The 13,004-nt window shown below is 44.0% G+C and overlaps 1 protein-coding gene across 2 annotated transcripts; it reads right to left on the reverse strand.

Moving 5' to 3' along the window:
- Nucleotides 1-924: 924 nt before the first annotated feature.
- Nucleotides 925-11,136, reverse strand: LOC115145665 (specificity protein transcription factor 3-like). 2 transcript variants are annotated; one of them, XM_029687189.2, is made up of 7 exons: nt 10,623-11,136; nt 10,083-10,213; nt 9,701-9,880; nt 4,485-4,646; nt 3,925-4,036; nt 3,558-3,685; nt 925-2,114 (listed from the first exon to the last, which is right to left on the reverse strand). In XM_029687189.2, exons 1-7 carry the CDS (start codon nt 10,903-10,905, stop codon nt 1,173-1,175), a joined length of 1,938 nt encoding a protein of 645 aa, XP_029543049.2. In that variant the 5' UTR covers nt 10,906-11,136; the 3' UTR covers nt 925-1,172. The 2 variants fall into 2 exon arrangements, with proteins under 2 accessions (XP_029543049.2, XP_029543050.2); XM_029687190.2 differs by lacking the exon at nt 925-2,114 and having other exon boundaries at nt 2,385-3,685; nt 10,623-11,135.
- Between the last annotated feature and the right edge of the window lie 1,868 nt (nt 11,137-13,004).

Consider the following 13,004-nt stretch of genomic DNA (forward strand, 5'->3'; position numbering starts at 1 on the left):
GCTTGGCACACATGTATTTGGGAAGTTTTCCCCCATTTATTTTCTGCAGATCTGCTCAAGCTCTGTCATGTTGGATGGGGAGCGTCACTGCACAGCTAGTTTCTGGTCTCTCCAAAGATATTAGATCAGGTTCAAGTCCGGACTCTGGCTGGGCCACTGAAGGATATGCAGAGACTTGTCCCGAAGCCACTCTTGCGTTGTCTTGGCTGTGTGCTTAGGGTTGTTGTCCTGTTGGAAGGTGAACCTTCGCCCCCAGTCGGAGGTCCTGAGCGATCTGGAGCAGGTTTTCATCAAGGATCTCTCTGTACTTTGCTCCGTTCATCTTTCCCTCAATCCTGACTAGTATCCCAGTCCCTGCTGCTGAAAAACACCCCCACAGCATGATGCTGCCACCATCATGCTTCACCGTAGGGTTTGTGCCAGGTTTCCTCCAGACGTGACTCTTGGCATTCAGGCCAAAGAGTTACATCTTGGTTTCATCATACCAGAGAATTGTGGTCTGAGTCTTTTAGGTGCCGTTTGGAAAACTCCAAGCGGGCTGTCATGTGCCTTTTACTGAGGAGTGGCTTCTGTCTGCCCACTACCATAAAGGCCTGATTAGTGGAATGTTATAGAGATGGTTGTCCTTCTGGACAGAATTTCTTTTGCTACCCTTCCCCAGATCTGTGCCTCGACACAATCCTGTCTCAGAGCTCTACAGACAATTCCTTCAACCTCATGGCTTGGTTTTTTCTCTGACATGCACTGTCAACTGTAGGACCTTCTATAGACAGGTGTGTGACTTTCAAAATCATGTCCAATCAATTGAATTTAATACAGGTGGACTCCAATCAAGTTGTAGAAACATCTCAAGCATGATCAATGGAAACAGGATGCACCTGACCTGAATTTCGAGTCTCATAGCAAAGGGTCGGAATACTTACGTAAAATTGTACCGTTTATTACATTTTTAATACATTAACATAAATGTCTAAAAAAACTGTTTTTGCTTTGCCATTATGGGGTATTGTGTGTAGATTGATGAGGGAAAAAATGTATTTAATCCATTTTAGAATGTTGTTACGTAACAAAATGTGGAAAAAGTCAAGGGGACCGCATACTTTACGAATGCCTTGTATGTCAGCTACAGAATGGTTCCGAGATGTCCTCTGTCTAAATCTCAAGCCACACTGCTACGATTTCTCCCCATTGTGGACACTCCTATGTCTGATAAGGCTACTCAGGAAGGAGAAGCTCCTGTAACATACTTTGCACTTGAAGGGCCTCTCCTTGGTGTGAACTGTCTGGTGCTTCTTCACGTAGTTCGCCTCAGTAAAGCGCTTCCCACAAGTGGGGCAGGCGTATGGCTTGTCTGCGTCCGTCTTAACACTCGGCCTCCCACGTTGTGACCCAATGACACCACAGGTGGCAGAAGCAGGAGCCACCACCCTCAGGTGGTTAGTCTTTGAGCTCCTTCCTTGAAATCTAGCCGTTGTTTGGGTGTTGTTGGCATTGTGTGCTGTGTTATAGGCTAGGTACGTCTTGTGAACGCCCATCCTGAACCTGTCTGTATTGATGGGGTAACCCTGAAGTAGCTGAGGAAGGCTAGACTCAGGTCCAGGCACAGGCCTTCCATGAACCCAGTCGCAAGGCATTTGACGAGACCCTAAAGAAGACAGACTTCCTGTTAGAATACCCCCAGGGGGTTCACCCACCACTGTCTGTGAAGACTGAAGCCCAGGGAGAGCTGCTCTGTTCATCATGGATACTGTGGTGTTTGTATCATAGGAACAGGATGGTCTCTCTCTATCAACCCCAGGCCCTGCTTCATCCCTGCACTGATACTGTGAAGAGAAGAGTCTGGGCTGCAGACTGGATCCCTGATTGGAGCCTCTGTCTCTCTGATGACCACCAGGACTGAGGTTGTTCAGTCCACCTGTCCACTGGTTGTGTTCTGTGTGGTGGTGGAGTCTTTGTCCCTCATGGTTTGGTCCTGGTTGTGACTCAGGAAGGAAGAGCGACGGCTCCTGATCCAGGGTTCTGATCTGGGGCCAGGGTTTGTGACCAGCTGCTTCAGAGGTCCAGTCTCTCCCGCCATCAACACTGGATATCAGCAGGTCCTCATGGACTGCAGACTGTAAACACAAATATACATTTTTATAATCAACTCTGTTGTACACACCAAAACATGACATTATAAAATGTTCTCCACAGTCAAGCCCATCTCTAACACTGATACAAATGTATTATAAAAAATGTCCATATGTGTTGACTCAAGAATGAAGTATATCGTTTTGGTTTGAATGGGAAGGGAAACTCAGCCCCTGCAATGATACAAAAATAACCAAGTCAGTCAGCACAGTCAGTTTTGTATTTAACTTCAACAAAGTGGTCATACACTCAACTTTGAAGTACAGTAATTTTATTGCACAAAACGATACATGACCAGTACAATAACTTTTCTCTGTACTTTTTCTGAAAAAATGGTTCCCTCATTTTGAAGAAATGTATTGTAGAATACTTTGGAAAGGTTAAACATCACACAAAGCTTCACTACTTTATGTCAAGTAAACATGTATCACCAGTATCATCCTATAGGGACAAAGTTTGTCACTCTTCATCAGTGAAGCATTTTTAAAGACACCATCACACCAACCATCACCATATCATCTACTCTGCCTTATCATACGATACATCCAAACCCAATAGAATTAACTACAAACTAACTAGTACAACATTACATGTCACTATACACTGGTTGTGTGTATTTTCTGTTGGTGTATCCTGAGGTAGCTCCTCTCTGAAAACCTCTTCCCACAGTGAGTACAGGTGAACGGCCTCTCGCCCGTGTGGACCTTCAGGTGCCTCTTCAGCTGGTGCTGGTGGGAGAACCTCTGCTCACACTGGAGACAGCTGTAGGGTTTCTCCCCTGTATGGACCCTCTGGTGTCTCTTCAGGTGACCAGCCTGGGCAAAGCGCATATCACACCGAGTACAGCTGAAAGGTTTCTCCCCTGTGTGCATCCTCTGGTGGATCTCCACCTGTTTGGGGAAACTGAAGGCTTTCCCACAGAACGAACACGGGAAGCGCTTCTCTTTGCCACCAGATCTGATGATAGAATTACTACTACTGTCATTTGTCAATGGGCTTGTGTAGCCTTTTAGTGTTGAGGCACTGGCATTGTCTGGGGTCTGGTTTAACATTAGGAGAGTGTGAGGAGGATGAAGGCCAGGGACTGTCTGTGATGTCACAGGGTCCATGTTCCAGTTGATAGATCCTATAGAAGGCAGGCTGAAGGCAGCACCTGTTAGGGGGTTAACCTGAAGCGCCATCAGTCTCTCTGAATCACAACTATAGGAGCAGGAAGGAGCATCGATAGCCAAGTCTGTGTCTGTTCTCTTCTGCCGCATTTGGAAATCTGTCCGTCCCCGCAGACCAAATCTACACCTCGCTCTGGTCTCAGCAAGTCTGTTGTCATGAAGACTAAGTTCGGTTGTTGGTTTGTGTTCGAATGTCTGTTTCTGGTTAACAGTGTTGTTCCCCAGCCCAGAGTTGAAGACGCTGTCCCATCCACTGACCTCCACTATGTCGCCTTTGGTCCTGCCCTGCTCAATGACGTTGTCCACTGGGCTCTTGGCTGCACCCGTCTGGGTCTGGGAATCCAAGATGGCTTCCCAGTCTCCTCTGTTAGCCTCCAGCCAACCACCTGCAGGAAGAAGTTAGAAAATTGACTTTATAAACATGGCAGAGAACTCTACATATGGAGTTTTTTGGAGTCAATTATCTGGTGAAGTTCATATATTGTGTATTTCATATGTAAACATAAATTCTATTGATTTAATTTTATGAATGAAGAAAATAAATAAATAAATAATAATAGCAAGGTGCATCACTATTCCCAGAAGATCTATTACTGTATGTAGGCTATATGTATTTCTCCCTTACCTTGCTCCCCCATCTTTAGTCCACTCAGCAGATCAATGCTCTCTGGTTCGTCTTCTATTGTCTCCTCTTTGACTACCAGCAGATCAATCTTCCCATCCTCCATGTCTACTGACTGTAAGAGATACAGAGTGAGAGGATGTTGGATCAAGAAATCTGATATAAGCACCCTGCTATGGAGCACCTTCTGATTGGGCAATGAGGGATTGCTATGAGTACTATGTAAACGTGTTAGTTGATTTGATTACTTGACACTCTTTAAGGGTTTGATCATTCAAAGGCATGGTCCCACACTTTAGATAAAATGTATCAAGACCTGGGCCTGTATTTACAAAGAGTCTGTGCTGAGTAAAAGTGTAAAAGTGCTGTATTTACAAAGAGTCTGTGCTGAGTAAAAGAGTAAAAGTGCTGATCGAGGACCAGGTCCTCACCTGTCTACATATTCTTTTTCACATGATCTAAAAGGAAAAACTGATCCTAAATCAGCACTCATACTCTGAGAGGCTTTGTGGATACAGGCACTGACCTAATACCATTCAGACATAGGTTCACAGTGGGCTCACCTCAGTGAGATTGTGTGTGGTCCTGTGCTGCTCAGCTGGTTCCTCTGTGGGTTCAGGAGGTGTAGTCTGGTTGTCCACCATGATCATGGTCCCCTCAGGGTTCCCCAGAACCTCCTCACACCCCTCCTCCTTCACCAGCAGCACCTCTGGACCCTCCTCCTCCTGGAATAGACAGGTGATACAGATTACACAGACATACAGGTACTTTCCACATGGAGTGTTTACCCTACATTTGAGTCCTGTACTGTAGTTACAGAATGACTTCATTGTTGTTAAATCCATCATGGTGGACATAAATATGATGTTTTGGGTACATTTGAGTCAACTATTTACATTTACATTTATGTCATTTAGCAGACGCTCTTATCCAGAGCGACTTACAAATTGGTGCGTTCACCTTAAGACATCCAGTGGAACAGCCACTTTACAATAGTGCATCTAAATATTTTAAGGGGGGGGGGGGGGGGGGGGGTGAGAAGGATTACTTTATCCTATCCTAGGTATTCCTGAAAGAGGTGGGGTTTCAGGTGTCTCCGGAAGGTGGTGATTGACTCCGCTGTCCTGGCGTCGTGAGGGAGTTTGTTCCACCATTGGGGGGCCAGCTATGATAAGTCAAAAGTCAGACAAACCTGACTAAACTATTTTGACGTGTACAGTAGGTGTTTGTTAGTGTGTGAGTATGTGTTAGTATATTTAGTAAGTGTATATTTGTTCTAAAGCACTGTCGGGAGTATGCAGAATAGGGTGAGATCAGATGTGATGTATACTAAAGAGAGTCTCAAAAAGTCTGAATGAAAAATCCCATTTTGTATTTATGAAACAAACCAGTTTTAAATACACCATCTAAAAACCACACATAGACGTCTCAACTAAAAATATGCATGAAATTGATGAACTGCATTCATTTTCTCATTAAATGGTATTGGGGAAAAAATTAAGTAGTTGAATGGAAGTAATGAAATAGGCATTTGTGAACATCATATAGCCTACACAGTACAAACATAATATGTAACATCATTTTTAGGCTTATAAATCACACAATATCTGGATGCAATATTCTACTCAGGAATATTCAACATTGAAATCAGTTGCCCTTGTGGATCTTTTCTGCTAAAAAGATCTTTGTCTTTAATGCAGGATTTGATCGATACGTCAGAAGCTATCGAGTAGAATGGTTACTTTCTATGTTAAACAGTGCCTTGCAAAGTATTCATCCCCCTTGGCATTTTTCCTATTTTGTTGCATGTGTTTCATGTAATGGACATACACAAAATAGTCCAAATTGGTGAAGTGAAAAAAAAAAAAGAAAAAGTGTTGTGTGCGTGCATATGTATTCACCCTCTTTGCTATGAAGCCCCTAAATAAGATCTGGTGCAACCAATTACCAATTACATAATTATTTAATTAAAATCCACCTGTGTGCAATCTAAGTGTCACATGATCTGTCACATGATCTCAGTATATATACACACCTGTTCTGAAAGGCCCCAGAGTCTGCAACACCACCAAGCAAGTGGCACCACCAAGCAAGTGGCACCACCAAGCAAGTGGCACCACCAAGCAAGTGGCACCACCAAGCAAGTGGCACCACCAAGCAAGTGGCACCATGAAGATCTAGGAGCTCTCCAAACAGGTCAGGGACAAAGTTGTGGAGACATTCAGGGTTGGCTTAAAAAAATATATCTAAAACTTTTAACATCCCACGGAGCACCGTTAAATCAATTATTAAAAGATGGAAAGAATATGGAACTACAACAAACCTGCTAAGAGAGGGCCGCCCAACAAAACTTACAGACCAGGCAATGAGGGCATTAATCAGAGAGGCAACAAAGAGACCAAATATAACCCTGAAGGAGCTGCAAAGCTCCACAGCGGAGATCGGAGTATCTGTCCATAGGACCACTTTAAGCCGTACATTCCAGAGCAGAAAAAACCCATTGCTTAAAGAAAGAAATAAGCAAACACATTTGGTGTTTGCCAAAAGGCATCTGGGAGACCCCCAAAACATATGAAACAAGGTACTCTGGTCAGATGAGACTAAGATTTTTGCTTTTTGGCCATCATGTCTGGCACAAACCCAACACCTCATCACCCTGAGAACCCAATCCCCACAGTGAAACATGGTAGTGGCAGCATCATGTTGTGGGGATGTTTTTCATCGGTAGGGACTGGGAAACTGGTCAGAATTGAAGGAATGATGGATTGCGCTAAATACAGGGAAATTCTTAAAGGAAACCTGTTTCAGTCTTCATGAGATTTGAGACTGGGACGGAGGTTCACCTTCCAGCATGACAACGACCCTAAGCATGCTGCTAAAGCAACACTTGAGTGGTTTAAAACATTTAAATGTCTTGGAATTGCCTCAATCCAATTGAGAATCTGTGGTATGACTTAAAGATTGCTGTACACCAGCAGGACCCATCCAACTTGAAGGAACAAAAGTCCCAGTGGAAAAAGAATTGGCAAAAGTCCCAGTGGCTAGATGTGCCAAGCTTATAGAGACATACCCCAAGAGACTTGCAGCTGCAAAAGATTGCTCTACAAAGTTTTGACTTTGGGGGGGGGGGAGGGGGGTGAAAAGTTATGCATGATCAAGTTCAGTTTTTTTGTCTCTTTTTTTCACAAAAATATATTTTGCATCTTCAAAGTGGTAGGCATGTTGTGTAAATCAAATGATACAACCCCCCCCCCCAAAAAAAAAAATCTAATTTAATTCCAGGTTGTAAGACAACAAAATAGTAGGAAAAATGCCAAGGGGGGGTGAATACTTTTGCAAGCAAGGCTTTCTCCCGTGTGAACCCTATGGTGCCTCTTCAGGCCACCAAACTGGACAAAGTGCATGTGACACTGGGTACAGCTGAAGGATTTATCTCCTGTGTGGACCCTCTGGTGGATCTCCACCTTCTGGAGGCAGCTGAAGCCTTTGTTACAGAACATGCAGAGGAACCGCAACTCTTTACTGTTGCACCCCTTCCCCGCGCCTTGGCCCTTTGAGTTCCATAACTGATCGAATAGGACGCGTCGTGTGAATCGGAAGGTGCCATCGACGTGGAAACTGGGTCGCGATTCCTGAACGAGCGTAAAGGGGAGTGGGTCGGGATGTTTAGATTTGTCTCTAAGCTTCCCCTGTAATCTAAAATCTCTGCCCTGTGAGTGTCGGTCTCCTAGGTGACTATCTGCATTCCATTTGGGTGGAGCCTCGCCCTCCACTTTCACAGTCACCTCTACGATTTACAACCTCCCCTTTCTTATCTATGCACCCTTCAGAGTACACACTACAACTGTACTGGTTGCAGTCCTCTCTAGACAGATCAGTCTGTCTCTAAACCCAAGGATATGTTGCCAGGGTCCATCTCTGTAGCATAAGAACAAGACAGATCATCAACTTCAGCAGGGAATAAACATGTCGGTCCACCAGCCACTTTTTTACCCTTAAATATTTTTTGGGCCAGTAAAGTTACACCAACAAAACACAACAACAAAAAACAGATGCTTTGTAATGTGACCTGAGTCACATAAATCAAAAATATCAGATGAGACAAACATTTTCACCTTCCCCTTTGAGGGCAGGAGGTTACCGTGGTAGCGCCTTTGAGATTGAGTCTGACTAGTAGAAGCGTTGTCTTCTCTTCTCTAGCAGTTGAAACTCAAACATTGAAAAACAACCTAGCTTGTGAACAAAATGTAAATAGCCAAGAAACACAAGGACAAAGTCTCACTCCAATACTTTCGTTTCAAGTAAATTAAACCAACTTTTATGCCAGTGCACAGCTCTTCTAAAAATGTTTACATTTCACTCAGCTCTTCACGTGCGCACAGCCTCCAGCAAGGCAGTGTTGCAGCGCGAGTTGGAATAGGCTATATAGGATTCGTAGTTCTTTGACTTTGTGCGATTAATTTACCAGCTATGAAACAAAGCGTCAGAAATACTTCAACTACTGCAGCATTTATTTTACTATAAATGTGATCATACTTGACTATTTATATTCACAAAAGCGAGTGAAAAGCTCGCACTGTGGAGCCCTGACCATCCGTCAACGTGGCTAGTGAAATAGACATCTTACCCACCAATGCCAAAATCTACCTGCATTTGGCAGGTGACGCCAGTATCTAACGCGTCACCATGAACTGTCCTCTGGCTCTGGTGAAATACCAGTAAATACTCTTGAGCAGTAGGTAGAGGTCTTCACGTATCCACCTTTACCCGGGACCTAAGCAGGTTCGGATCCCGAATTCTAAATAATATCACAGGTCTTGGTTATATGTAATTTTAACTGACTTAACCGGAATGAGCCATACAGATCTGAACGCGACTGCTGCAGTAGAGTGAGAAAAATGTGATTATTTATGACGCTGCTCTTGCTTTTCATGAGAGTGGAGCGTGTAGCTGGTTGTTGTGGGCCAATCATAAGTCATCAAGGCAGATGTAGGCTACAGTCGTAGGGCCTCGCTACGTGACAAAAGTTAGGAGATATCTAATCAATGGAAGATGGAATTAAAATAACGGAACTAAATGTTGAAGGACAAGGATAGGCTACAACGACCAAGAGCCAACAGGTAGGCTGCTACTTAATATTCTGAATGGAGTTTTTGTTTTTTGTACCTGTAGGATGAGAAAGCACGCACTGCCGCCTTAATTAGCCTAGCTCTCTAACTAGCTTCTTCCAGTTTGATGCAGTCATAGATACTACATAATCATATTTAATGGTAAATAACCTAGCTACGGCAGATATTAGTCTACTATAGCGCGAGTCGGCTTGGTTGGTTGCCTACTCACCTCTTCCTCCCTCCTCCACTTGTCACTCGCTCACAGTACGGCCCCTCCCCCACCTGCTTGAGTGGCATCTCTCTCATCCTTCCTCCCCTGCTTTATCAGCTCCCGTTAATAAAGTAGTTTAAAACAAAAGGGGTCTGGATTTGACCAAGTCTATACGTAACGGGTCTAGTTGTCCTCAGGTCCGTTCAAAACAGGTCTCCATATTTTTTTCATGTATTTTTGCATATTGGGACAGGGTGGTAAAGCCCCAGTTCCATTTTGGAACAGGCCTAATTTTTGGGACCTGTGAAACCCTCTAGCAGTGGGGCAGCCCAGTGGCAACAGACCCAGTCTTTCTGGTTCTGATCTGTTGTCATATCCTGTGTGTAAGAGCCTGTGTGTTACAGTCATAGTCTCTGTGTCTCTCTGACTTGAGGATGGTATTCAGCGTTCCACTGACCTCCGTGATGCTGCGTCGGGGCCTGGCCTGTGGGGCGACGGCGTTGGGGAGGTCCTCCGTGGCTACAGGGGGCGCCACTCCAGCCGCTGCTCCAGTCTGGATGTCTCTGTTGTGTCTTGGGTCCTTTCCTTCAGTCCTTTCCTGCTTGACCCCAGGACCTGCTGCCTCTGCATCTCCAGACTGACACAAGAAGAGAGGAGGTTATTACCGGTATATGAGATGAATTGGATAACAATGTCATAGGGAAGTCTTGCAGGCTCCCATGTGGCAGATAAATGAAGATGTACATGTAAGCAAATGAATAGCAGAGGGAATTCTTTCTAAAATAAAACGGGCCACATTTGATCTCCTGTCATTTTTACTGTTATGTTATGACACTAACCTCTATCACGATAACGTGCTGTGGTGAGGTTCCACTCCCCTCATCAACAGTGATTGGTTGGTCATCTCTCCATGTATTGTGTACTGCTGGCTTCACAAAGCTCCTGTGGCCTCCAGTGAGATGTCCTTCACCTGAGAGAGTGATTGGGGGGAAAGTGGTGGTTAAGTGAGTTACTGTCAATGCGCAAGGCTATTTTGTCCACTATTGACACGGTCTACAATTGGCAAGGATGGAAGGTAAGACTACTCATCACTTCTTGATATATTATTTATTGATTGATTATTTACCATGCCTCACATTGTTTTAATTGAGTATGAAAATAGGAAAGTCAGTAAATCAAGGATCTGGTTAGAAAATGAGTGTCTTTGTGAAATTAGAATTTGTTCGTAATTGACCTGCCTGGTAAATAAATGTTTTTACAAGATAGCTAAGTAATTAGGGGAAGTATGGCATACTATCCAAAAACTGGCCAAGACCCAATTCTGTGTAACACATCTTAACATGCGCACAGGGGAGCCCCGCAGCCTCTGCAAAATGTACCTCTTGCCATGCCTCTGTATCGGTCGAGGATCTTGACACTACTGGGACGACTGGCGAGGACGCGCTCTCTCATTGTCCTATCTGCGCGGTCCCGTGCCACCTTCAGTTCCAATAGTTGTTGTTTCCTCCGCAATCCCCTGTTTTCTTTCTGGCTTTGCGAAATTTCCAAACGAAGCACTGCATAGTCGTCGTCTACGAGTTTACAGATCTCTGTCACTGCTGCATTCGCTAACACCTCCATGATGGAGGCTATTTGAGTGTGAAAAACCATATAGTTAGCCATTGTTAGCTAACAGCTAGATAGCGTTACCTATTAGATAACTATCAACCAAGTCCTGTCTCCAACACGAATTAAAGAATATCTGAGATAAGTATGTGATATTGTGCAGTTAAATTATTAATATTTTGAGTTCCAGTGTGTTAATAAGCGTCTATATAACAATAAAAACGATAACGTGGAAATTATTCTTGGTCACTGTTCACTTCCGCTCACAGTGACGCGCAGTTCGCGTACGTTTCGTTCTTCTTCTATGGTATTATGGCTGTCCGCAAACAATCTTTAGAGGTGCATACCGCTTCTTACTGTACGGGTGGTAAACTATACAAGTATAAAATAAATCCATTGTAGGACTGGGGGGAAAAAACCGACATCATCCAACAACAACAAAAACATTCCAATTCAAGTCACATCACCACACAGATATACACAGAGGAGGGACCATCCTTTGACAGCAGTGCTCGACTTGCAGGAGCTCACCGGAGCCAAAGAGGACGAGAGGCCCAACTCTGCGGAAAATCTGTCTCCCTCCAGCAGGTGGCGTTTTTTCGTTTCACATACCAAGCAAGGAGTTTTTGTGTGGAGGTCAATGAGGGTATCGAATTTGGTCAACAAAAAAATGTAAATTGGCGTACATTAGGTTTATTTGATCAAAAATAATTTTTGTAATGCTTACGTTAAGTGTACTGATATAAGTAGTACACGTGACATCCCGGCAACTTTATTTCAGAGTTGTCTCGAGATTTCTTTGCATATTCATGGAGAGAGATGATTCATGGAATGAGGCTAATAGCATAGCATCTCTCTCCATATAATACAGGCGGTTGACGTCAACAACCCTCATCGAATATTCAAAAAGGTATTACAATAATGAATTATCCACAAATACAAAAATAATAGATGGGAGCTTGACAACAACGACTCCCATTGTTAGGGCGGAGAGACATGTATCTTGTCAGTATATCCATATTCTTTCCGTAGCTGAGCACTGGCGGCTCAGTTTCTCTACTGCAAGAGCTCCTGTACCTCTTATATAATATTAGTTCATAAGTATTGTGGAGCTCATGCACCTAAATATAAACAATACCGGCACCCAAAATGAGTTTAGGCACATATTTCTGTCCAAGTCAAGCACTGTTTGACAGGATTTGTGCTGTGCAGTTTACGACCGTTGCAATAAATGCTACAAAGTCCACCTTTTTAACATGCAATATATCTGGATACCTCGGTTGCCGGGGAACATTCATTGGTGTAGGCTCTACTACTATTGCTCCTTCAACTCTTCTCGCCGCCTCCAGGTAGGACACATACTGGACAGACCTTACTCTTGCCTATGTATCTGCCTACTTTAGTATGAATTCATTACATTTTGTGAAAAAATTGCCCTACAAACAAACCCTACACTCATTAAAAACTGAATTATTCCACCACTTTAGCCCTATCTGATCCTACACCAGGCCTGTAGCCTGTGAAGACAAGACACTATCGTTGAAAACACCCTGTAACTCTTCTGCAGTAAAACCTTGTACACCCAAGTACTTCTCTACAGCTGCCACCGCATCTATCCTCTGTGATTTCAGTTCCATTCCAGCGTTACAGTTGACAAACATGGGCATGAACACCAAAAAAACGAATCTAGGAATCTCTTTCCTTTACAATGCTGCCACATGACCTTAAGCTTGACACCTAAAACACTGCAATGGGTTCGGTACAAAAGCTCTCACGGGATAACTGATACATTGTCTTTATCTGGTCAAGACTCTACATCAAAACTCAGTAGTACAGACAGTGTCTTCTGTTTCACCACGCTCTCCGCCGGGTCTGCATCGCACCAAACGGTGGGCGCCACAGACCCCGGGAATCTGCAAGCATTGATTATGCAAGAATGGGCTGCCAGTGTCTTCTGTTTCACCACGCTCTCCACCGGGTCTGCATCGCACCAAACGGTGGGTGCCACAGACCCCGGGAATCTTCAACTTCAATTGACCCTCCTCAACACTTAACGCCATTCCAGTTATCACTCCTTTCAACGACACTTCACATAACTATAATATGTCAGCTAAAGAATGGTTCCCCAGATTGTGTACATCTCAAGCTACACTGCT

Source organism: Oncorhynchus nerka, linkage group LG18, assembly GCF_034236695.1.
Source record: "Oncorhynchus nerka isolate Pitt River linkage group LG18, Oner_Uvic_2.0, whole genome shotgun sequence".
NCBI lineage: Eukaryota > Metazoa > Chordata > Actinopteri > Salmoniformes > Salmonidae > Oncorhynchus > Oncorhynchus nerka.